The sequence below is a fragment of the Peromyscus maniculatus genome, chromosome 4 (genome assembly GCF_049852395.1).
Source record: "Peromyscus maniculatus bairdii isolate BWxNUB_F1_BW_parent chromosome 4, HU_Pman_BW_mat_3.1, whole genome shotgun sequence".
NCBI classification, from domain to species: Eukaryota; Metazoa; Chordata; class Mammalia; order Rodentia; family Cricetidae; genus Peromyscus; species Peromyscus maniculatus.
In genome coordinates, this window is record NC_134855.1 from 927,764 (window position 1) to 954,972 (window position 27,209).

At 38.3% G+C, this 27,209-nt stretch overlaps 1 protein-coding gene across 1 annotated transcript in view; it reads left to right on the top strand.

Annotated features, from left to right (window-relative positions):
• The window catches only part of Ppp6c (protein phosphatase 6 catalytic subunit), a 38,606-nt gene extending 14,685 nt beyond the window's left edge, over positions 1 to 23,921 (top strand). The window contains exons 3-7 of the mRNA XM_006992508.4: positions 12,520 to 12,585; positions 14,205 to 14,346; positions 20,311 to 20,390; positions 20,556 to 20,765; positions 23,130 to 23,921. Coding sequence (XP_006992570.1) covers positions 12,520 to 12,585; positions 14,205 to 14,346; positions 20,311 to 20,390; positions 20,556 to 20,765; positions 23,130 to 23,378 — 747 coding nt within the window. The 3' untranslated portion in view covers positions 23,379 to 23,921. The remainder of the gene's footprint in view (positions 1 to 12,519; positions 12,586 to 14,204; positions 14,347 to 20,310; positions 20,391 to 20,555; positions 20,766 to 23,129) is intronic.
• Positions 23,922 to 27,209: the final 3,288 nt, after the last annotated feature.

Consider the following 27,209-nt stretch of genomic DNA (forward strand, 5'->3'; position numbering starts at 1 on the left):
TTGTAGGGTCAGTGTCCATTTGTTTCTAACTTGTGCTGCAAAATAAAACAAAATCTAGCTGGTGATTTAGGTGGTATTTTCATGCCATGTGTGGTTCTTGGTTCACTGTACTGGCAAATAAAAGCAGTAGTCAAATATTTCATGAACTTTGAATTCCTCTTGTAAAATGTATAGACTGCTGTGTTGTTCTGTGAACAGTGTGGGGTGTTCCATTATGATGGAAGATGCAAAATATAACAGACACTCATAATAATTATAGTTAACAGGAGATGGTTTGGTTTTAAGTGCTTTCCTTGTTCATTCATTAATGTCTATTAGAATCTGATCATTTCTTTAGTGAGAATGAGAATAGCAAAAGTTAAGAAAAATAAGTTATTGCAAGATTTTTGTAGCAAGTCACTGATAGAATGAGATGAAAAAGATTTAGTTCATTTTTTCATTGGCACTGTAGGATCTGGAATACCTGCTGGCTTTTTTATTTTTTTCATTTTTTTATTTTATTATTTTTAAGTGTGCATGTGTGTATGTGTGTGTGTGTATGTTATGTAATGTCCATGTGTGTGGAGACGCCCATAGAAGCCAGAGGAGTTGGATCTCCTGGAGTTGGAATTCAGGTGGTAATTGTTGGTTTTAAATATGCGGTGCTGTTAGTGTGCGAGGAAAGGTCAGAGGCATGACAAAACCCAGTATCAGAGCTTTATTAGGAGAAAGGGGAGACATACTCTGGCCAGATCTGGGGCAGAGACACATGTAGGAGGGGCGGAGGGAAGAAAGAGCAGAAAAGAAGGGAGGAGTCTATGTCCGGTTTTTTAAGGATCCCCCTGCACATGCGCAGTGGGCTTACGGAGCTACACCACACATGCGCTGATTGCGTGACCATGCTGGGCACTGATGATGTAAGATGTAAGACCCCTTGCTTAGCTACTGAATGGCACATGTATGGTCATATAGCTGGAGTGGCAGAATCCTAACATTCTAGACTTTTTGCTTATTATAAAAAAGCAGGTGAACAGGAATAGGGGCATTGGTTCTCGCAGAAAACTGCTTTTCTGGGAGGAATGGGGGAGGCTTCTGAGGTAGACTGTCGTCCTGGGATGGTGGGCTGTCATCTGCTGCCTTGGAGCTGTTCATCTTTCTTGGCTTGGGACTCTGGCTGCTTCTGTCTGACAAGATGCTATCTGAAGCAGATCCTAGCTGTCCAGGTAGATTCTCTGGACCTTGGAAAAGTTTTTAAACATATTAAGAAGCAGCCATGGGCCGGGCGATGGTGGCGCACGCCTTTAATCCCAGCACTCGGGAGGCAGAGCCAGGCGGATCTCTATGAGTTCGAGGCCAGCCTGGGCTACCAAGTGAGCTCCAGGAAAGGTGCAAAGCTACACAGAGAAACCCTGTCTCGAAAAAAACCAAAAAAAAAAAAAAAAAAAAAAAAAAAGAGGCAGCCATGGGAAATTTAAAATCTTGAGCCAGTGACCATATTATTGTAACGTTTTAGTACTCTGCTTATATTGGTTAGTATTAGTGAGAGAGAGACCTGAGATAAACCTTATCAGAGACAGATTATTTTAAGGTACCTGTTTCCTTTATTAGTTTAGCATCCAGGAGACACAGGTGATCAATTGTTGAGAACATTTAACAGTAATAGATTGTTATATTAAAGTCTGTTTTTTGCAGGGCCGACACTTTTTGGTCTGGGGGTGTAAATACCTTTGAACTGTTACTGTTCCTTACCACCTGGGTATATCTGATGGTCCTTGGACTCCAGCTCTATGGTGATCCTGTAACAATTGGCTGAGTAGTTCATTAGAAGAGGGAACCAGGAAAGGACTGAGTAAGTGGCTTCCAACAGGAAGGAAACAGATCACCCCAGTGCACCCTGGGTTCCCTGTGAGCCTGTGGCCAAACCTAGGAGGTCTGCTGGAAGTCTTTGTTTAATGTCCCCATGCCACCAGGTGCATGAGGGCAGTCAGCTGACCAGTTATCTCTCTAGGTGACACTTTGAACAAGGCTCAGTTGATGGCCCGGCAGAGTACACACTATCATGCCTGGCCTTATAAAACAGGGACCTAGAAGCCCTTATGCAGCAGCTGCATAGATAGTGTTTGCCAGCATTTGGCAGTTTTTTGGGGGGCTTTCTCATCTCTCCCATGGTACCTTAAATGCCACTGCTGAAACTTCCACCTGTGGGGTCAGGAGCCTTGCTCTCCAGATGCTTAAGTTTAGCCCTAATGTCAGGGAGCTCTGGGAGACAAGAGACAGATTTTATTCCACAACTTTAATTTTTTTTTTTTTTTTTGATAGTTTGCTGGCTTGAGGACAGCTTTAGGAAGACCTGCCAGAAGGCAGGTTGTAAACTGAACTCTGGCTAGAGAGCCATCTGGATTATTATGATCCCAATGTAGGTTCTGATTGTAAACTTATTTGCATGCATCCTTGCTTGCTTCCTGACCTGTTCATGCTTAGCGGCCCACCCGGTACCGGAGAACAGAGCAGAGGTCAGTAAATGAAGGTTCTTTAGAGTCAGAGATTCCTCCCTCGGGAATGCAAGTAGGCAGGAGAGAAAGACTCAGAAAGGGAGGGAAAGCGTGGGGACAAGGTAACTCTTTTCATTTGCCCATTCGCTGGCAGAAGTTAGATAATTCCCATGAAATACCAGGGTTGAAGCAGCTGTTACACGGCCAGATTTACTGGTATCTGGGGATATTTAAGGCATTTCTCAGAAAAGGAGTGGGACCAAGAGGAAGAAGCCTCTATGTCCAATGACAACCAAGTGGGAAAAAAAATAAAAAGTTAAAATAACAAATGGGATCCAAGACTCCCATCCTAGGCATCCCTGAGGGTAGATAATCTGTGGACCAGCATAAATTAACAGCACCAGTTACCCCACCTGTAATCACAGGAGGGGCAAGGGCTAGGGGTCATGCGTACTGGAGGACCCCTCCAGGAGTCCAGACAGCATTCAATACTTCCTCAAGAGAGAATATGCTGTGTTATGCAGCCTGAGAATCCCCCCAGGGGTCCAGCACGAGAAATATATCTCAGGCTACAGTCACGGGAAATGGCAAGGGATCGGAAAGGGAACACTCACCAATCTGGTTAGCTGGTGTGTTGTGCAGAGCAGTCCCGGTGGCTGGGCAAATGACAAAAGCAGAGCGGGCAGTTGTAGGTCCAGTAACCTCCGGGTACAGGGTCTCGGACACAGAGCGTTGGGAGAGTGTAGATGTAACCAACCGTCTTGTTAAAATAAGAAACACAGAACCAATGTAAAAGAGAAAGCCTAGAGGTCAGAGTTCAGAGCTAAAATCTTACCTCATGCAGTGCTCCTAGCTTCCTGAAAGAGAGCTACTTCCTGTGTGTTTGTCTTTAAATAGTCTTTCTGCCTCGTCACTGCCTGTAAGTACTGCCCTCCAGGTCTTAGAGGCGTATGTCTCCAATGATGGCTGTATCCCTGAACACACAGAGATCTACCTAGCTCTTCTACCAAGTGCTGGGATTAAAGGCGTGCGGCCACCACCACCACGCTCTTGCTATGGCTCTAATAGCTCTGACCCCCAGGCAACTTTATTTATTAACATACAATGAAAATCACATTTCAGTACAAATAGAATACCACCATTTTTCCCCTTTTCTATTTTAATAAAAAGAAAAAAGGCAAAAGGTTATAACTAACAAAAGAAAAACTATATACAAAAGTACAATAACTATATACAATATATACAAGTAACAAATACCTAAACGATGTCTAGTCCATTTGTATTTGACAAATCAGAGAAAATAATTACATTATCTATCCTATTTTGGTAAGTCCAAAATGTATCTAATTCACTTTCTAATTAATCTTCAACTATAACTAACTAACCTTCAACTCCCTCAGAGACCCAAGAAGGAAATAATACTAGCTAACAAAAATAAAAACAGGAAGTGCATGCAAGCAACTTCCAAAAAATTTGTGAGTTGACAGAAACAGCCAGCTGCCTGGACAGTCACCTGAGGTTTCTCCACAGTGTTGGGGCATCATCTTCAGCCTATAGGCTTAGCGTATCTGACAGACTCATTTGTGAAGTAGGATGTACACAAGGTCAACAATTCAACCTCACATTGGGTGAGAGCAGTCCATGTACCAGAAACACCTGAATTCCACTAGTGTCATGTCATGATTCAGGATTTTAAATTCTGGAAATTGTTGACCGTTTTTGAATTCAGCTGTCCATCCTTCGTGGCTGTGTATATATGGTTTCATCTCAGCATCCCCTTCTTCTCCACATCCCTCTATTAAATGCCAGTCTACTATTGAGAGGCGTGAGCTTTCAGCTGCTGTTCCATTGCACAACAGAAGCCATCATCCCACTGCCTGTTCAGCTGCCTTCGAAGAAAAGGGCACAGTACCTTTTCCAGATTGCGAAGGCCATTTCAGGGATGGTGCCATATTGTCCTGGCCTCAGAAGATGCCTTTTGATAAAGCCATAACCACACTTGTTTTGGCAACAATCAGTAGTCCTTTGTTTCCTGTCCTGTCTGTCCATTTTGTCCTGTTGTTTCAAGGATACTTTGTTGTCCAGTAGCTAACTTTTGCCACAATGAAAGTTAATTCCATATGCAGTTTTTTCAATGCCCATATTTTCTCTGAAGTAGATTGGTACTGCCAGGAGCTGACATGTCTCAAAAAAGAAAAATTTCTAAGTTATTAAAACATTTTAAATGCCATATTCTGTAGATCTCTGAAGGGTTTGAAGATGACCTGTCTAAAATATATCTGCTCAATTTTTAAAACATATCTAATATGACTACAAGTTCTATTGTAATGTCTAACTACTAACTTTCATTTCTTTATATCCTAATAGTTGGTAATAATGACATTCAAGGATCAGAAAATTGCATTACATTGTTAAATGAATGGTATAAATACAATTATAAATATACATATAGCATTTTCTAACAATATCAATTTCAAATTTGTATACAATATAAAACAATCCAATCCAATGTAAAGTATTTAAAACTAGAATTGTCTTTTTCTTTTCTTTCTTTTTTTAAACAAGAACCTTAAATCTAATCTCCTTTGCTTAGCCTTTTTCCTAACCCTTGACAAAAACTTGTAACCAACCCCCCTAAACACTGAAAATTATCCCAGACCCAAAACCCATTAAAAAGACCAAAAAAACCACCCGCCCCACACCACCTCTTTGGGAATGTGGGCGTCGAATTCTTAAAATTGCTTCCTGCTGGGTATGGTCGAAGTTATCTTTTTCCTGAAAGAAAAATTTTAGGTTAATTGTCAAATTCTAGGAAAGGTAACTATATCCTTCATTATCCAGTCTGTGTATAATGCCAAAGTTCAGGGTTTATCTCAAGTCCTTATTCAAGTAGTCTTTGAGACTGGATCATCTCAGCTAGTCATCTCAAAATTGCTCTGAGCACCTTGGAGTTCAGAGCTGATCTGTAGATGATGTTTGTCAGCTTAGTGATATTATTATTGTCCACGTGGAATTGTTGTTGTAGGGCCCCATCTTCTTTCTGGAGACTTCAGTTGATGTTAGGCCTGGCCATGATGATTTCCTGCAGAAAACTGATAAGAGACTCGAACACAAAGACATATATATGCAGATAATTGAAGCCTTTTTTCTAGAATTAGTTAGTACTCTATATGACCACTCATATCTTAACAAAGTTTAAAATGTATATATATCTATATGTATTAATCTTGTAAATTTTGATATAAAATTCATACTTTAAGAAAAGTTTAAAGAATCAGAATAGAATCGAAGAGTTAAGATTAGTAATAGAATAGTCCCTTAATTAATTTGGCTTTTGTCCTGTCCCATAGCAGAAGATGGCTCTTTTATTCTGGCATGATACAGGGAGTTTGCATTTTCCTTTTAACAACATGCTTGAGTTTAAAGAGGGAGAGAGCCATTCTCCAGCTCCAAAGTCAGCTTTAAATTTTAATTGAACTGGGACTATTAGAAGACCAATAGTGTTAAATCTTTAGAGAAAAGCAGAAACAAACATTTAGGAAGACATAAAATTTTTTAGATAATATATACCCATACGCTGTTTCACTGTTTCCCAGGATAGATGATTTCTTCAGTTGTCTCATTTGTCTTGTGTTCTTCAGATTCCTTAACCTTCATTCTCCTAAAAGACAAAAACAAAAACCTTTCCCCAAGACTAATTTTTGGGGATGTTCCTTTTTGGCAAGTTATTATCTGATTAAATGAAAAGGCATGTGTTACTGGTACAAGTTAGTTTAAATTGGATGTTCATGCTGGTTGATAAACTATCACCTCCTCTAATTAAGAAGTCTCTCTTGTTCAAATAGAACCTTTTTCAATTTTGATGGTATCCACAGCTTATCTTCTCCTGTAGAAACAAAAGCAAAACCTTGTCCCCAACATAATACATACCCTGGTTTCCATTCTGAGGTCAGCACATCCTTAAAGTATATAGGCTGATTTAATTCTGTAGTTTTTTCTATTATCCAATGTCTCTCTGCAACTGTTGTTCCTTTCTCATTGGCATTCAGAAAATTCAAAGTTAATAAAGCATTATGCAGTCTATTTCTGGGGGTTTTTGTTACCCCTTTCTGTTTATTTAGCATATCCTTTAGAGTTCTGTTTGATCTTTCTATAACTGCTTGACCTGTAGGATTATGTGGTATACCTGTAATATGCTTTATATTATAATAAGCAAAAAACTGTTTCATTTTAACAGAGTCATATGATGGAGCATTGTCAGTTTTGATTTGTACAGGCCATACATGTTTGATGGCCATAACTTCTAGCAAATGAGTGATTACAGAATCAGCTTTTTCAGAACTCAAAGCAGTTGCCCATTGAAATCCTGAATAAGTATCGATGGTGTGGTGTACATATTTCAATTTTCCAAATTCTGCAAAGTGAAACACGTCCATCTGCCAGATTTCATTCCTCTGAGTACCCTTTGGGTTACATCCTGCTGGTAATGGCGTTTGATTGTAGAAGGAACAAGTAGGACATTTTTTTACTATTTCTTTGGCTTGTTGCCAGGTTATGGAAAAATCCTTTTTTAAACCTTTACTCTTGACATGATGTTTTTTATGAAATTCTGAGGCCTCCAGCACATTTCCTATCAATAATTTATCAATCTCATCATTGCCTTGTGCTAGAGGGCCTGGCAGACCAGTATGGGATCGAATGTGAGTTATATATAAAGGATGACTCCTTTTCCTGATTGTATCTTGTAATTGAATAAATAGTGAAGTTAATTCTGAAGCATCAGGGATAAATTCTGCAGTCTCAATATGTAATATCACTCTTTCAGCATACTGAGAGTCAGTTACTATGTTGAGAGGTTCTGAAAAATCCATTAATACCAACATAATAGCATATAATTCTGATTTTTGAACTGAATTAGAAGGACTTTGAACCACTTTACTTAAATTTTATGATTTGTAACCTGCCTTTCCTTCTTTGTTGGCATCAGTATAAAATGTACGAACTCCAGATATGGGTTTTGCCGTACAATTCGAGGCAAGATCCAATCAGCTCTCTTTATAAGATCAATTCTATTGCTTTTGGTATATTTGCTGTTAATTTCTCCCAAAAAATCAGTCGGTAGAGCATGAGACTCTTATTAACTCAGGGTCGTGGGTTCGAGCCCCAGGTTGGGCGCCAGATGTAGATGTAATCAACCGTCTTATTAAAATAAGAAACACAGAACCAATGTAAAAGAGAAAGCCTAGAGGTCAGAGCTCAGAGCTAAAATCTTACCTCGTGTAGTGCTCCTAGTTTCCCGAAAGAGAGCTACTTCCTGTGTGTCTGTCTTTAAATAGTCTTTCTGTTCTTGCCTTCTCATTGGTTGTAAACCCAAACACATGACTGCCTCGTCACTGCCTGTAAGTACTGCCCTCCAGGTCTTAAAGGCATATGTCTCCAATGCTGGCTGTATCCCTGAACACACAGAGATCTACCTAGCTCTTCTACCAAGTGCTGGGATTAAAGGCGTGCGCCAACACCACCACACTCTTGCTATGGCTCTAATAGCTCTGACCCCCGGGCAACTTTATTTATTAACATACAATGGAAATCACATTTCAGTACAAATAAAATACCACCATAGGAGAGCCTGCTCTGTCACAGCACCAATATTGGTTTTAAATAAGTGGCACTGTTAGTGTGCTAGGAAAGGTCAGAGGCATGACAAAACCCAGTATCAGAGCATTATTAGGAGGAAGGGGGAGACAGAAGAGAGCCTGGCCAGACCTGGGGCAGAGACACATGCAGGAGAAATTGGGGGGGGGGGGAGAGCCTAAGAGAAGGGAGGAGTCTGTGTCCGGCTTTTTAAGGATTCCCCTGCACATGCGCAGGTGGGCTTACAGAGCTACACCATGCATGCGCTGATTGTGTGACATTTGCACAATCATGCAGCACACTGATGATGTAAGACAAAAGACCCCTTACTCAGCTACTGAACTGCGTATGTGCAGTCATATAGCTGGAGTGGCAGAATCCTAACAGTGAGCTACCTAATATGGGTGCCAGTAATTAAATGCTGGTCCTCAGGAGGAGCAGTTCGTGCTCTTAACTACTAAGCCATTTCTCCAGCCCCTGCCTGCTGGCTTTTTGTTTGTTTATAGGAATTCCAAAGCACTGACTAGAGGGTACACCTTAACATTAGATAGACCCTACTGTTAGTGTTCCATCTCTGTGTTAACTTTACCTGACTTTGAAGGACTTTGTCACTGGGAACTAAAAGCTGAAAAACTTGTGCATAGCCTGCTGTGTACATACAGTGTAGTTGGGACTGTAGGACCTGGAATATGCTGTGAATAATCTATCACACAGCTGACTGACTGCAAGTTCCCTCCCTGATGTGATGGTATATAGGAGCAGAAATGTATCTCAATTGGCCATGAGTAGAGGCTGCTTCGTAAATAAAAGCCATTTGGGCTACTTAACAAAGCTATTTCCTTTTTGCTTTTTCAAGCAGTTTTCTGGATGATGAGGTTATAATAAGCCGGACATCTGTAATGCCAGCTCCTAAATAGAAGCCTCATGATATCATCTTTGATCTGTTAGCATTCTGTAGAGTAAACTTTAGAGAATGGATTTCTTAAGTTTCCTTGTAATTTCCCCCCCAATGTAATTAACATTCACATTTTGTTGCACAAAGAATGTTAATTTAATCAGTACCTTAGCACATGTGTATTTTTTTTCTATTTTTTTGGTTTTTGAGACAAGGTATTAGTATATAGCTCTGGTTGGCCTGCAACTCACTATGTAGGCCAGGCTGTTATCCAACTCAGAGAGAGCTGCCTGCCTCTGAGTGGTGGGATTAAAGTTGTGTGCCACCACACCCAGCAGCATGTGTCTAAAATGTTAAATAAATCAAGTAATCTTTTTCCCAGGTTTATATTAAAATTGAAAGATAAATTGTATTATCAAGGCCTTTTATTTTTGTTTTATTTTATAACCTAGGCTGGCCTTGAATTTTTGTTGGTTCTCCTGCCTTAGCTGCCTAAGTACTAGAGATCATAAGTATGAGCTTCTTCTATTTTTATTTTTTTTATTAGATTTATATTTTATGTATGGGTATTTTCTGCATGCCTCATGCCTATGGAGGCTGAAAGAGGGTGTTGGATTCCTTGGAACTGGAGTTATAGTTAGTTGTTAGCTGTAGTGTGGGTGCTGGAAACTGAATCCAGGTCTTCTGAAAGACCATCTAATGCTCTTAACTGCCTCTCTCCAGCCTCTCTTATGGTTTTTTGAGACACAGGTCTGGCCTGAAACTTGGGATCCTTCTGCCTCAGCCTTACTAGTGGTGGGATAACAGGTATGTACCACTGTACCTTGTGACCAAGGCCAAGGCCTCTTTTTTTTTTTTTTTTTTTTTTTTTTGGTTTTTCAAGACAGGGTTTATCTGTGTAGTTTTGGACTCCATCCTGGAACTCTGTAGACCAGGTTGGCCTTGAATTTACAGAGATCCCTCTGCCTCTGCCTGGGATTAAAGGTGTGTGCCACCACGCCCGGCTGACCAGGGACTTTTTATGAGAATTGAGTTCTTTAATTTCAGGACCAAGTTGAGTCTAAATGAACATACTGGCAATAACATGATGAGAAGCATTGACATTATGACCTAGGGAAGAGATTATAGACTTCAGGATTCAACACAACTTGACTTTGGCTAAATATTTGCTACTTAAAAAGCCACTTCAATTTGCACACAGATTCTCTAAGTATGGGCTACAGACCTTACAAGTAGTAAAAGCAGTGGTGTGTGTGTGTGTGTGTGTGTGTGTGTGTGTGTGTGTGTGTGTGTGTGTGTGTGTGTGTCTAAAATGTGTGATGGAGTGTGCCTTTAATCCTAGCACTGGAGAGGCAGAGGTGAGTAGCTCTATTGTGAGTTTGAGGACAGTAGCGTGGTCTATAGAGGACGGCCATGGCTATACAAGAAAACCTTGTCTTGGAAAAAAAAAATCCAATACTACTTTTTACTTGAGAGAAAAGTGACAAATTGTCGTTACTTAAGCTTGGATATTTGCAAAGATTAAGAAAGTAAGATACTTATTTCAAAGGATATAGTTGATATTTTTGTTGCCAGTGACAATATTTGAGTTTACTAATGGAAAATTTGGATTTGGGAAAGTTCAGTTTAACTATGAACCAAACTTTTTTCTTTTTTCTTTTTTTTTTTTTTCTTTTTTTTTTGAGGTAGGGTCCTACTACGTAAACTCCAGCTGGCCTGGAACTTGCTATGTAAACCAAGCTGGCTTAAACTCCACCTGCCTTTGCCTCCCAAGTGCTGGGATTAAAAAAGTGTACCACCATGCCTCAACATTTCTGTTGCTTTTAAAGACTTTTCTGATTAGTGATGATATTTACAAATTTTTATGACATAAAAAGAAGTATCATTTCATATTCCTAATGACCATATCATTTACTCAAAGCAGATAGCAGTAGTCTGACCATATTGTGGTATGATGTTAGATTCACTCAGATACGGTTTTATATTTTATATTGTAAATTATTTTTTATTTTTAAACTGCCACTTGCTCGATTTGGGCATAATATTAAAAGTAGAGTATGTGCCGGGCAGTGGTGGTGCACGCCTTTAATCCCAGCACTCGGGAGGCAGAGGCAGGCGGATCTCTGTGAGTTCGAGGACAGCCTGGGCTACCCAGTGAGTTCCAGGAAAAGGCGCAAAGCTACACAGAGAAACCCTGTCTCGAAAAACCAAAAAAAAAAAAAAAAAGAGTATGCACAGTAGTGTGAGAATACACTTCTCCCAGCCCTTGGGAAACAGAGGCAGGAATTGCAAATTCAAGGCTAGTCTAGGCCCCATAGTGAGAACTTTTCTCAAAAGACAAAAGCCAAAACAAAAAAATAAAACCATCCCCAAACCATTAATCTGTTTTGTATATATTTGTATGAAACTGACATTGTATAGTTTAATCAGTGTATCCCAGTAGTACAGAGAAAGATTATGGGCTTCTAGATATCTTTTAGTAAGGTAAATGTGTAAAAAATTGCCAAAATGTATAGCCATGCTTATTCTCTTAATTCACTTAGTTTTATTTTTTTTAAATATGGTTTATTTTTATCAATAGATTTATGTTACTATTTAATGATCTAAAATTTAAATGTTAAAAAACTTGTTTTAATTTCTAATATGTTACATATATAATTTTTTCCTTTGTTTTTATATATGTGTATGGCTGTTTTACCAGCATGTATGTCTGTGTGTCTATGCACTTACATGTGCACAGAGGCCAGAAGAGTGTCAGATCCCTTTGGTAAACTGTGAATCCTAATTAGTCTTAACAATAAAAACCCAGAATCAGATATCAAGGGTGAAAGCTGAAAGATCAAAGAAGCAGAGCAGCAGCCACTTCTTATCTCTACGAATCCTCAGACTGAATGAGCCAAGATCCTGTCTCCACCCATTGTATATTCCTGTCTCCACCTCCCTGGTGCTGGGATCAAAGACATACACCATCACCACCTGGCTCTGTTTCTCTTTTAGACTGGATCAATCTCGTGAAGCCCAGGGTAGCCTTGAACTCCTGATCTTCCTGCTTCCTCCTCCCAAGTGCTGGGATTAAAGATGTGTGCCACCACTGCCTAGCCTCTATAGTTCAGTGGCTAGCGCCACCCTCTGATCTTCAGGCAAAATTTATTTGTCAGAACACAAACAAAATATCACATAACACCTGGGACTGGTGTTACAAATGATTGTGAGCCACCATGTTGTGCTGGAATCAGACTAAGTTCTCTGGAAAAGCAGCCAGTGTTTTTAACCTCTGAGGCATGTCTTCAACTTTTACCAATTTGTTGTTATTGTAACATGAACTGAAATTTTTGGAGATCTCCCAGAGCTTTTCTGGTTTGGAAATTAAATCTTGGCAGTTTTGCTTATACTTTATTTCTTCTTATAAATGTAAATATTTGAAGTCTTTTTAACTGTTTCTTTATATATCTCATTCTCAGTTTTTCTTAACTCATTCACAGAAGTTTGTGATCAGCATATATTGCTTTTCTTTTACAGTTCTATGATCTTTGTGAACTGTTCAGAACTGGAGGTCAGGTTCCTGACACGAACTACATATTTATGGTATGTAAACACTAGTAATGCCTAGTGTTTATTTAAAATCTGGCTTATTAGATACAGATCCTATAATAACTGCTATTTAATGTGAGAAAAGGTGAGTCTGTACTTTTCTATATTTTGTCATGTCTTCTACTTATGTACAATTACTATGTTTGTAAACTTACTGTACAAATAGTACTGGGTTGTGACTGCCAGTAATGGCAGGAGGACCACATTGAACCTCTGGTTTAGTCTGTGGATGGATGAATACATGCAGGTATAGTTTGGTATTTCATACTTTTCCCTAATACACACTTGCTATTGTGGTGGACTTTTTTTTTTTTTACTTTGGTTTTTTAATATAATGTTGAACTTTTCTGAATCCTGTGTGTGTGTGTGTGTGTGTGTGTGTGTGTGTGTGTGTGTGTGTGTGTGTGTCGCACGCGGATTGGACAACCTTGGCTGTTGTTCCTTAGGTGCCATCCCCCTGTTCTTGGGACAATGCCTCTCATTACCCTGGAACTCCCTAAGTAGGCTAGGCTGGCTCTCCGAAAGTTCCAAGGTTCTACTTGTCTCTGCCTCCCCAGTACTAGATTATTACCAGCACATGGCACCATGCCTTGCTGTTTCTATGTGGGTTCTGGGGACTGAATTTAGGTAGAGGCTTATACCTAGAAGGCAAGTAAGTACTTTACCCACTAAGCTATCTTCCCAGCCCATTGATTAGAAAAATTTTGACAATTTATTTATCTTATTTTATGTGTATGAGTGTTTTGTTTGAGTGTGTGTCTGCACCACATGTGTGCCTTCGGCCTAGGGAGGTCAGAAGAGGTCATTGGATCCTATGGAACAATTAAACCCAGGCCCTCTACAAGAACAAGTGCCATTGCAAAGTTCTCTGTCACCTTCCTAATTATTAGTAGTATTTTAAATTTTTTTAAGTTTATTATTATTTATGTGTGGGTATTTTGCTTTCATTTATGTCTATATGCCATGTGCATGCTTGATGCTCATGGAGGCCAGAAGAGGGTGTCATATACCCTGGAACTGGAGTTACAGATGGTTATTAATAGAACTTGGGTCCTCTGGGAAAACATTCAGTGCTCTTAACCATAGAGTCACCTCTCCAGCCCTGTATTACTATTTTTTAAAGCTATTTTCTGAATATTGGTATAATATTAGCCCAAGTCAGACATTAATTGGAAGGGTAAATAGTATTTCATACATGTAGAGTTGTGGGGTTTTTTTTTTTTTTTGATTTTTTTTCTTTTCTTTTTTATGAGGGGGTCTCACTGTGTTATCTTGGCTGACCTGAAGCTTGCTAGGAGGACCAGGCTTGCTCTCCACTTTATTGCCTTGAGAACAGAGTCTCTCATTGAACCAGAAATACTCTGGATTTCAGTAGGTTTCACCAAGGCTTCCCCTGTCTCAGTCCCTCAGTGCTTGGGTTATAAGTGTGTGCAGCCATCTTTTTACATAGGTAATAGGGATTTGAAGCCCCTCATGCTTGTAGAGAAACAGATCCTGTTTCTAAATAAGTTTTAAGAAATTATTTCTTTAAAACAATGTACGGCTCCTTATTATTATTCTTTGGGCTATTACAGCTATTGTATGGTTTGTAACTGTAAACTTTTACTTTACAGGGTGATTTTGTAGACAGAGGTTACTATAGTTTGGAGACCTTCACTTATCTTCTTGCATTAAAGGCTAAATGGCCTGATCGTATTACACTTTTAAGAGGAAATCATGAGAGTAGACAGATAACACAGGTGTATGGATTTTATGGTAAGACCTTCTTTTCTCTGATTCTGAGTAGTGTTTTACTTTTGGGGGGAGAGTTGTATATGTACTTTGTTTTTGTTGTTTGGTTTTTTTCTACTTTACTCCACATTTCTCCCAGTCGGCTGAAAATCTTGCATATAGTGGAAGACTGACTATTACTACTTTAGTAGGCTTTAGTCTTTATCTTTCCAAATCTGTGTGAAAAAAAAAATGTAATCTTAAATTTCCCACTTTGGAATCACTTTGAGTGCTTGTTTAAAATGCAGATTGTGGGCCTGTGAGACGGCCCAATGGGTAAAGGCACTTGCTAAAGCCTAATAGCTAGAGTTTGTTTACCAGGGCCCACATGGTGGACAAAGAGAACCTACTCCTCCTGAACGTTATTCTCTGACCTCCACACACAGGTGCTGCTGCAGCATAACTCCCAATACACACACAGAATGAATAAAGATAATAAAATTTTTAAAAGTTTATTATTTTTAATTATGTCTAGATTCGTATGTGTCTGCATGTGGATTATACATGTGAGTTCAGGTGTTACTGGGAGTCCAGAGGCATTGGATCCTCTGGAGCTGGAGTTACAGACAGCTATGAGTTGCCTGGGAATTGAACTCCAATCTTTAGTAAAGGATCTTAACTGCTGAGCTATTTCTCCAACCCCAATTTAAAAAAAAAAAAAAAAAAAAAAAAATTTTTTAAATGTAGATTATTTGCCAGATGGTGGTGGCACATGCCTTTAATTCCAGCACTGGGAGGCAGAGGCAGGCAGATCTCTGTGAGTTTGAGGTCAACATGGTTTAAAAACCGAAAGAAATAAAAAAAAATTTAATGTAGATTGCTGGGTCTCACTTCAAAGTTCATAATCAAATTCTGTTGGCATAGGAATCTACTGAAGGTGGATGTTATGCACATTCAAGACTGGAGTTTTATCTGTGCATGCATTCCCCCTCCTTCTGTCCCCCATTCCCTCTTTCCTCCACTCTATTTTGGTCAGTGCTGGAAATGAAATCCAGAACCTATGCATGATAGGCAAGTACTCTACTACTGAGCTATATCCCCAGACCTTCCTTAATGCTGTGTTGTGTGCTCGGTCTTTTGGTTGGTCTTACTTTGTTTTTGACAGGATGTCTCCATAGAAGCCCAAAGTGGCCTAGAGCTCATTGTCATCCTGGCTGGCCTTGATCACATGATCCTCCTGTGGCAGTGTCCTGAGTGCTGGGATTCTAGGCATCTACCACTACCTATAATAGTTCCTTGTTGTTCTATAGCTATATCAAATTACAATGTATAGATGTACCATATTAATCAGTCTGTTTCTCGTTGGACATTTAGTAGGTTTTGGGGGGGGTTGGTTTTTTTTGTTGTCTTCATCATCATCATCATCATCATCATCTTGCTATATGGTTCTGGTCTGAACTCTGTAGACCAGTCTTATCTTAAATGTGCTTCCATCTCCCTGCCTCAGCCTATAGAATGCTGGGATTACAAGCATGTGTCACCGTACCCAACTGAATGTTTTTTTCTTTTGCAGGATAATCAGTATTTTGGGTAGCATACTGTGATGTTAACTCAGTGAAGCAAGACTAATTAATATAAATTCTGAGACATGCTTTGTTTGGTAATTTTATTAAGATCTGCCTGCCTCTGCCATCCAGTGAGTGCTGAAATTAAAGGCATGTGCCACCACCATCTGACAAATAATCTACATTTAAAAATTTTTTTTTTTTTTAAATTGGGGTTGGAGAAATAGCTCAGCAGTTAAGATCCTTTGCTGTAGATTGGAGTTCAATTCCCAGTACCCATTCAGGCAACTCATAACTATCTGTAATTCCAGCTCCAGAGGATCCAATGCGTCTGGACTCCCAGTAATACCTGAACTCACATGTATAACCCACATGTAGACACACATAAATCTAGACATCATAGAGTATTTATTGCACAGTATAAAATAGTTGTAGAACAAGATGCCAGGATGATATATCAATCTAGTGTCCCTTATCCAAAATACTTGGGTCTAGAAGTAGTTTAGATTTTGGATTTTTTTTTTTTTAAATATTTGGAAAAACATGAGATTTCTTGAGGATAAGACACAAATCTAATCGCAGTTATGTTTTATTTATATATGTGTTATATATAATTTTATTATATTACATAAAATATTACAATTTTATGTATTATGTGTGTAATATATGTAGTCTGGAAGTAATTTTGTAAAATACAGATTGAGTATCCATAATCTCAAACTATACAACCCCAAATCATCATCTGTAAAGTCTGAAATTTTGAGCACCACCATAACACTCAAAAGTTTTAGATTTGTGATACTTTGGTTTTTAATGTGCCATGTACATGCCCACTAAGGTAAGGTAAGCACTTTGCCACTAAGCTGCACTCTAACTCAGAAATCTAAAACATTATGGAACACAAACATTTCTTTCTTTCTTCCTTCCTTCCTTTCTCTCTTTCTTTCTTTTTTTCTTTTTTATTTCTGGAATTTTGAGACAAGATTTTGCTATATAGATCTGGAGGGACTGGAGTTTGCTTTGTGGCACAGACTGGCCTTGGACTTGTGTGACAGCCTTTCTGCAAGCCTTACCTCCTAAATGTTTAGGTTAGAGGCCTGAGCACTCAAATGGTATAAAATATTTCAGATAAGGCATATCTGAGGCATTTGTTTGATTATTTGAGACAGGATCTCATTATGTAGCTCGGATTGGCCTAGAATTCACTATGTGTCCCAAGTTAGCCTCAAAATTCAGTAATTCCTGAATCAGTCTCTCAATTGCTGGCTGAACATTTATTTATTTGCTTATCTATTTATAGACAGGGTCTCATTCTGTAATCTCCTGCCTTCGCCTCCCAAGTTCTGGGATTAAAGATTTGTTTCCCCATGTCTGTCACAATTTGTTTGTTTGTTTGTTTGTTTGAGTCAAGGTCTCTTTACCTACCTCTGACTGTCCTGGAACACTATGTATACTCAGATGGCCTTGAACTCACTTACCTGTGTCTCCTAAGTACTGAGATTAAAAGCATGTGCCACCACATCCAGCTTATTTTTTAAAGAAATATGGAAATAAACTTTTAAAATGTGTGTGAGCACCATGGCCGTGTGTGGAGGTCAGACAACAATTTATAGGAGTTGGTTCTTTTCTTCAACCATGTGGATTCTGAGAATTGAACTCAGGCTTGAGCCTGAGATTGCCATCCTAATCTTTATTTTATTTATAATTATTTTAAAATTTCTTTTTCATACTCACTATGCATCCCTGACTGACCTAGAACTTCCTATGTCAACCACCTCACAATCTACCTGCCTGTTCCTCCCAAGTACAGAAATTGGAAGCATATGTCACCACATCTGGCTTTCATTTTTTGTTTGTTCTTTGTTTTTTGTTTTTCTAGACAGGATTTCTCTGTGAAACAGTCCTGGCTATCCTGGAACTCACAGAGATCTGCCTGCTTGTGCCTCCCGAGTGCTGGGATTAAAGGCATGTGCACCACCACTGCCCGGCTACTTATTCTATTTTTAAGACTTTTTCATTTTTACCTTTTGAGTATGAATGTTTGTTTGCATGTATGTCTATGCACAATGTGGGTGCTGGGATCTGAATCCAGGTCCTCTGCAGAACCATTAAATGCTCCTCTTAGGGTTTCTGTTGCTGTGAAGAGACACCATGACCACAGCAACTCTTATAAAGAAAAATTTTTAATTGGAGTGGCTTACGTTTTCAGAGGTTTTTAGTCCATTGTTATCATGATGTGACATGGTGACAAGCAGGCAGACATGGTGCTGGAGAAGGAGAGTCCTACATCATGACTCACAGACAACAGGAAGTGAACTGAGACTGAGCGTGGCTTGAGCATATATGAGATCTCAAAGCCTGCCTCCACAGTGACGCACTTCCTCCAACAAAACCACACCTCCTAATAATGCCACACCCTATGAGCTTAGGGAGGCAATTACCTTCAAACTACCACAGCTCTTAACCACTGAGCCATCACTCCAACCTCCCATTTGTTTTTCAGCCCCTCAATATTTATTTTTAATGTGTTTCCATTTTGATTGAGGTCTTTTATAGAATTTGTCATGTATGCTATCATCTTGATGCTTAGAAAGTTTAGGTTTTTTGTAGCATGGTAAATTTTAGACTTTTAGATTATGGATACTCAAAAATATGTGTCTAAGAGATAAGTGGTTTGCATGTGTAATTATACCACATTCTTCAATGTAGGGCAAAGGAACAAAAAAGGGGGAAGGATGTAGGACCTACCTTTTGCTCAGTATGCTTTGACTGAAGAAATGATAACAGTACAGAATTAGGTGTTAAATTTTCTCTTTCCCAGAAATGTGTTCACTTAGTAGTTCTTATAGTTTTATTTAGCAAGATTAGTAGCTACTTAGGAAAAGGATAATTTTATTTACCATGGCATTTACAGTGATTTAAAGCCTTAGGTAGCTATTAATTTTATTGGTTGCTTAAGTCACACTGATAAACATACATTGGGGACTTGAATTTTTTAATTACATTTATTTTAATTAATTTGTTTGTGTATGTGTATGCACATATGCTCATGTTCTCTCATGAATGTCTGTGAGAATGTATGAAGCTGCGCTGTGGTGGCTCATGCCTTTAATCCCAGCACTCAGGAGGCAGAGGAAGTGGGATCCCTGAGAATGTATGTGCATGTCTGTGGAGGTCAGAGGAGTTAGTTCTTTCTTTGTACCATGTGGGATCAAAATCAGATCATCAGGCTTAAAAGCAGTGCCTTTAACTGGTGAGCCATTTCCCTGGCCATTGTAATATTCTGAGTCTAATTATTTCTACCTGTTAGAATTTGACTGGGTGTCAGCATTTAGTTGCAGTTTTCAGATCTCATTTTTAAAAAAAACTTTGCCCGAGAATATTGGATAGGAATTATTCATGCTCCTATAATTATGGGTCCTTTATTTGATTTGATTATCTTCCTATATTAATGAAATGCACTACTTTATAGAATTACTTGTCATTAACATAACTGACCAAAGCATTTGATTTGCCTTATATGGCACCAATAATTTCCTGCTACATAACATTTTAGTTAATATTTCCAACTTCATTTTAGGATCATTCCTGGAATGAAAAGGATTATGGTTTTTAAAGATTTGCTTTTATTTTATGTATGTGAGTGTTTTTGCTTGAATGTTATATATGTACTACATTTGTGCCTGGTGCCTGCAGAGGCTAGAAGAGAGTGTAAGATCCACTGACTGGAGTAACAGATAATTGTGAGCTGCCATGTGGCTGCTGAGAACTAAGCATCAAGTGCTCTTAACTACTGATACATCTCTCCAGTCCCATCTCATTTGTATGTATGTATATACGTACTGTGGATTGAGCTTGGGCTTTACACATGCAAGGTAAGCATGTTGCCTGTAGATGGATTTTTCTTTGGGTCACCAGCTCACAAAAATTGACATGGAGTCTTATTATTAATTATGAAAGCTTGGCCATAGCTTGGGCTTTTTTCTAACTAGCTCTTATAATTTAAATTAACTCGTATTTTTAATTGTATGTTTTTTTACATGGGCTCAGTTACCTTTACTCTGTATTGCCCATCTTGCTTCCTCTCCATGTGGCTGGCAACTCCGCCTTTCTTCTTCCCAGTGCTCTCTCTATCCAGAAGTCCCTGCTATACCTCTTGCCTAGCTTTTGGCCGGTTTAGCTTTTTATTAAGCTAATCACAGTGACACATCTTCACACAGTGTAAAGGAATATTCCACAACACCTGCCACTGAGCTATATCCCAGTCTTCCTTAGAATATGTGTATTGTTAGACAGTAGACTTCTTTTGGTTCTTTATGAAAATTCTGTTAGGGATAAATATGCACCATAATTTTCTAGATTAAGGTGAATTTCTTTTGTAACAAAGGTCACTCTAGCATTTGATATATTATTTCATTAATGAGAACATTTTTGTTTTCTTTAGATGAGTGCCAAACCAAATATGGAAATGCTAATGCCTGGAGATATTGTACCAAAGTTTTTGACATGCTCACAGTAGCAGCTGTAAGTTTGTATGAATCTCCTTAGTAGAACCTCAAGTATTTTTCTTGCCAATAACATTACTTACATATTTTTATTAGTTGTAGCCATTTATTTAGTTTTAGTATTTATTGTTGAATTTAGACATGACTGAGTTTATTATTATCCTTTGTTACTCTTTTTTGCTAGTTAATAGATGAACAAATTTTGTGTGTTCATGGCGGCTTATCTCCTGATATCAAAACACTGGATCAAATTCGAACCATTGAACGAAATCAGGAAATTCCTCACAAAGGAGCATTTTGTGACCTGGTGTGGTCAGATCCTGAAGATGTAGACACTTGGGCAATCAGTCCCAGAGGAGCAGGTTGGCTTTTTGGAGCAAAAGTCACCAATGAGGTAAAGCTAGCATTTTTGATGATCTCAGATATTAAACTTACAGCCTAATTTACTAAAATTTTTGTTGCTATGTATATCAGATTTCTACTGTAGTTGATTGAATTATGCTTCCTGAATGGTTCATTGAGACTTTATAGTGAAAACACCTATTCCAGCATTATCTGCTGATATTATTAAAATAATAGTTAAGTAACAGGATCGCCAGAGCAAAATAGGCAATTTTTTGTTTGTTTGGTGTTTTTGTTTTTTTGTTTGTTTGTTTTTTGTTTTTTCTAGACAGGGTTTCTCTGTGTAGCTTTACGCCTTTCCTGGAACTCACTTGGTAGCCCAGGCTGGCCTCGAACTCACAGAGATCTGCCTGCCTCTGCCTCCCGAGTGCTGGGTGGGATTAAAGGCGTGCACCACACCACCACCATCACCACCACCACCACCACCACCACCGCCCGGCTGTTTGTTCGGTTTTTTAATGGCAGATACTTACCCTGAAACATTCATATATTTTGACAGTCTTCTAATCCCAGTTGATTTCACATTTTATTTTACTTACTTTTTGGGTTTTTGAGACAGGGTTTCTCAGTGTAGTTTTGGTGCTTGTCCTGGATCTTGCTCTGTAGACCAGGCTGGCCTCAAACTCACAGAGATTCACCTGGCTCTGCCTCCCAAGTGCTGGGATTAAAGGCATATGCTACCACTGCCCAGCTTTACTTTTTGTTTAAATGAAATTTTTAACTGGTTTGTTTTGTTTTTTGTTTTGTTTTATTTTGTTTGTTTGTTTGTTTGTTTTGAGACAGGGTCTATATAACGCTTAATTGTCCTGGAACTCACTATGTAGACAAGGCTGGCCTTGAACTCACCTGTCTCTGCCTTCCCAGTGCTGGGATTAAAGGTGTGCTACACTACTCTGTATGGCATAACCTTTATATTTTATTCTGTGTGTGTGTACCATGTGCATGAAGTGCCTGCAGAGGCCAGAAGAAAGTGTTAGATCCCCTGGGACTGGAGTTACAGGTGGTTGTGAACTGCTATGTGGTGGTTGGGAAACTCCTATCCGGTGGGAAAGCAGCCAGTGCTCTTAACCACTAAACCATCTCTCCAGCCTGAATTCAAAATGTAAAGTAACATACATGTGCTAAGAGAATTCAATATTGTTCCATGGCACTTACTGAGTCTCCATGACTAGATGAAAACAAGAACCATTAGGATGAACAATTAGACAGTAATAATATAAAAATAACTTCTTGCTTATAATTTATAAAACATAATTATAGTCTATGATCTCTGATAATCTACAGTGCTGGCTGCATGAATACAACAATTTTAAAATTCAGAAACTATTTGCTATAAATCTTTAGGGCAAATAATTTACAAATAAGATACATCCAGAAATTCTGACATCTGCTGCTGCTGTTTTATGACTTCAGCTTTATCAAATTATGTACCTACTTGCTCTATACATATACAAAATAATGGATACATCAAAACATCCATGAACAAATATGTGGGCAAATAACATTCACTCACACAGGGATGATGTTCTGTTGAGATGTTTTCCAACATAATGGAGTCATGGAAGTGGGTGCTAGGACCATTGGTTTATCCTCACGGAAAGACTTTACCCAGTCTGAACCCATTCCTTTTCAGGTTACAAAGAAGAATCTCTTTGTGGCATATACTAAATCCTCACATAATAAGGCTGATAGTAATGTTATTATTATATCATTAAATAGAAATCCTTTGTTTTGTATCTGGTGGTAATTATGTAATTTTTTTTTCCCCTCTAGAAACTTTTTTTCCCCTTGATACAGTTATTACTAGGTGGCCCAGGCTGACCTCAAACTCTCGATTCTCCTGACATTTTCTGTAATGTTTATTTGCTTGCTTGCTTGCTTGTTTGTTTATTTTTCATATATATATGTTGGAAGGATATGAAGAGGTCATAGGACAACTTGTAGAAGTCAGTTCTTCCTACTATGTAGGTTCTGGGATCGAATTTTGGTCATCAGGCCTGTTGACAAGCACCTCTACCAACCTAGCCATCTATTGTTACTATTACTATTACTATTTTAAAGATATGCTGTCTATGTGTTGCAGAGATTGGTCTCAAACTTGTGGACTCAAGTGATCCTCCTACCCAGCCTTCCAAGTAACTGAGAATACAGGTGCAAATTACTATACCTGGCTTGGAAACTTGAAATTATGGGCCATGTACTTCAGAATAGACTTGGGCCAAAGTGTTACTGGAAATTTTGGGGGTGATTATAGAGTGGGATTTAGAATCATGATAACTTCAATAGTGATATTTGCTGCTTGGAATGGTTATTAAGCTGTTGAATGGAATACTCACAAAGCCTTTCTAAATTGCAGTTTGTTCATATCAACAACTTAAAACTCATCTGCAGAGCACATCAGCTTGTGCATGAAGGCTATAAGTTTATGTTTGATGAGAAGCTGGTTACAGTGTGGTCTGCTCCTAACTACTGCTATCGCTGTGGAAACATCGCTTCCATCATGGTCTTCAAAGATGTCAATACAAGAGAACCAAAGTTATTCCGGGCAGTTCCAGATTCAGAACGTGTTATTCCTCCCAGAACCACGACGCCGTATTTCCTCTGAGGCCATTGCCATCCCAGTGGCCCACTTTTTGCCCTCTTATACCCCAACTTTCTTGTACCCTCTACAATATACTTTTTATTGAGCACTTTGCTGCTGAAATGCTGCCTCTTGCCTTTTTTTTTTTAACTTTAAATTATCTAAATTTATTGTTTGTTATGATGTCAATAGCAGTGTTTTTCTATCAGTTTCGTCATTCATCCCATCCCACCTTGGACTTGTTTGAGAAGACTCAAGAAATGTCTTAATATTCACATTGCTGCATGTAGCTCTTGCTTATTTGCTGTTCTGGGGAAACAGGAAGCATTTCCTCTTTTAAAAAGCCAATTGACAATTACATGGAAATCCACCTCATTTGTATCAGCCAGCATTCTGTTTTTGTTTGGTAGGGTTTAAGAAATTTCAGCAGCAAAGTTGTCCAGTGGGCAGGATGGACTGCAGATGCCTGAGTCATGTACCCTTGTCCCAGCTGTAAACTTCACTGTCCTTTGTTGGATGATGATTTGATGTTTTAAAAGGGTATAAAATAAATTGGTCTAAAGGGCTGCCCTCCTTGTTGTGTTTTTAAATTTTAGTTAAAAACTGCTACAGCTTATGACTTTGTACATTAAGATAATTGTACTGATCTTTTTTCAGATTTCTTGTATTTTTTAATAAAGTAATCTTAAAACACAGATAGGTTAAGTGTTAGAAATTTTAAACAACTTACATTGTTAGCTGAAAGTTACTTTTCCTTTCTTTCTTTTTCTTTTCCTTTCTTCTTCTTTTTTTTTTTTTCTTGTTTTCCTAAGAGTTTTTGACCATTTGGTTATTGAGTCTAAAATTTTGATTGAAATTCAATATTTATTTTTTTAAAATATCACTAAATTGTGCCTAAAGAACATAACTGCCATATTAATGTTTTGATTTCTATCCTCTACAGTAGGAGAAAAACATTTAATACTTGTAGTGCTGATGTTGATTTGATACCAGTTGAGTAGAATGCTCAATCCAGTTTACACTGTCATGAGTATCATCAAGTAAACATGTACTTTTCAATAACAAGCATTCTCTCACTGTAACCCTTGACCTTAACTTTTACAAACTATTCAGTTTTTAACTGCAACTTTAAAGGCTGAAAAATCAGAACCCTTGTGTTTGTGAACTGTAATCTGAAACAGATTATTTAAAGTGTGGGGAAAAAAAACAGACCGTTCTCTTGTGAAGGTCTGTTATACAATTTTTTCAGCTTTGTATGTGTAATTTGACTATCTAACGGGTTGTGATAATCAGTTCTTGATATGTAATTGTCCACTTAATAAGGACAAATATATCATTGCCTCTTATGACTGTTGTCATAGATGATTTGGGGGTGTACCATCTTGTGAAATTGTTGGTATCCCTTTACGGTGATAATTAATTTTTGTCATCCCAGGAGATCGTTGTGAAGCAATTGATAAAGCACTTTAGCATCTGGTCAGGTAGTTTTAAGGAACGACTTTTCCCCTTCAGGATAAGAACTTCCAGGTTACCTAAAAATGCAATAAAAATCTTAATAGTCTAAGCTTTTTGGCAAATAATCTTTCATCAGGGTTTCTTTTACTGAATGAGCACAATATTGTTTTGATTTTATTTGTCCCCAACCACCCAGCTCCTTGTACAGTTTTTAATTGTGTAGCTCTATGAAAGAAGTGACTGAGACATTTGCTGCACACACTTGAACTAATGGTGGGTCAGTAGCTTTGTGTTACTGTCCTAACCCCAGTGTAATTCAGGTGGAAAGGTATTTTTATCTCACAGGAATATGTAGCTATGTATTTTATTAGTTGTGAAACACTGGAATTAATGATGCAGACAGACAACTTAGTGTGGTTTTTGAACAGCTCTCTGCAGTATTTTCTTGTTTGTGTTACCATAAATTGTATTTAAGTGCTTGCCCTGCATTACTTTCAAGTTGTACCAGTAAAATTGGTAACTCTCAGTCCCCTCTCTACTTCACACTCCTTAGCTTAGGTTGATGTGGTCGTTTTCATTTTCCTTTAATGTGACTTATTTTCAAGTCATGGTGTACTGCTTTTGTTTGTCACTACCTGGGCATGTGCCAATAATATTCTGTCCATCCCTTAACTGTTTTGCCTGACTTTTCTTCAACTGAATAATGACTTTGAGGCTTGGAAAAAGTAGTTTTTACTATTAGACTTGTGAAGGAAAAAGAGTGTGAATGTATTGGACCTTGCAAGCCTAAAAAAGAATCTTTGAATCCCTCTACCAAACAAGGGCTATGTACTATACAGAGTAATCATGTGGTGGGAGATACTTGCAAGCCAGAGATCCGTAGGCGAGGGAATCTGCTACTCCCTATATCTAGGCTGAATGTAAACTCCCCTATGTTGTATCAATGGGGCTAAGAACTATTTTTATTTGCCTGTGATATACTTGGTTTCTAATAAAGTGTCCTAGACTCTAGTGAGAATGATCTACTTTGAATTGCCATTTCCTCCCTTTCTTCATTTGGCTGATAGACTTTTGGCTAGCTTTCCATAGATCATTGCTTCTCCTTGAAGAATCTCACTTCTTTAAATATGTTCACTTAGGCATGATCTTAAAAAGCCTCGATCAAGACTACATCTAATATGCAACCTGTATCAGCTCCTGTTCCATCTGGATGTCTAGAACTGTCAGAAGATTTTGACATCATAAGCAGAGTTTTGCTTTTGAAAGAAGGTTCAAAATGTTTGTTGCATTTAAGATCTGTATGTGTTTGCTCTGTAAACCCAGCTCCAGGTGTTGGGAAAATGCCTGTACTGTGAAAGCCTGCCATTGGCAGAAGTAGAATCATTTCTTGTCAGCTTCCAGAAAATTGTATACAGAGTTGAGATTTAACTGCAAGAATCCCAATTTTTAAATGTCATTGTTTTTTAAATGTTAATGTTTGTAAAGCACCTCCAATTCTTGGAATGAAAGGTGCTACATTCCCTCAGTGTCAATTAATAAAAAGATTGTAGGAAGTTTGTGAAAAAATAATTTTATCTAATACAGTCTATAGTATTCTCTGAGAAGAAGGTAGCATTTCATATAATTTATGTTTTCAAAGAAATGCTTATTCTTTCACTTGGTTGTGTGACTGATAAACAAAACTAACCTTTCTTTTTCCCTGCATTTGCCTATGAGCAAGTGTTCCAGCTCCTTAAAAGCACTATTACAGCCTAGATTCTGTGCTCAGAACCATGCTTCATGAGGTCATCCCAACTCTTTCAATTGTGTATTTATAGTGTGGTAATGATAATGAAAGATGTAGTAATCAAAACCAAAAAGAAACATTTGAAAAGTCCCCTAGAGGGTTGGGGATTTAGCTCAGTGGTAGAGTGCTTGCCTAGCAAGCGCAAGGCCCTGGGTTCGGTCCTCAGCTCTGAAAAAAAAAAAAAAAAAAAAAAGGCAAAAAAGTCCCCTAGAATGATGCAAGTTTCCTTATCACATGAACATGTACCTTTCTTATGACAATAAATTTATGCTTAGATTATTAACATAGTTCCTAATTCAACAATGTATGAAGTTTATACAAAAATATTTATTGCATAGTATATGCCACTCTGAATTTTGTATATAAATGGGAGTGGATTTTTTTTTTTTAAGTCTATAATCAAGCATTTTAGGTAAATGCTAACCATGCCCTATTTTGCAGTGCTAAGGAATGAACCTAGGACCATATGCATGCTAGGTAAGCAGTCTACCACTAAGCTACATTCCCAACCCAGACACATCCTATTTTGTGATCCTTTTTTTTTCCTGGGGGTGGGGGACACTGCTTGTTTTGAGACAGGTTCTCACCATGTAGACCACTGGCCTTGCAGAGAT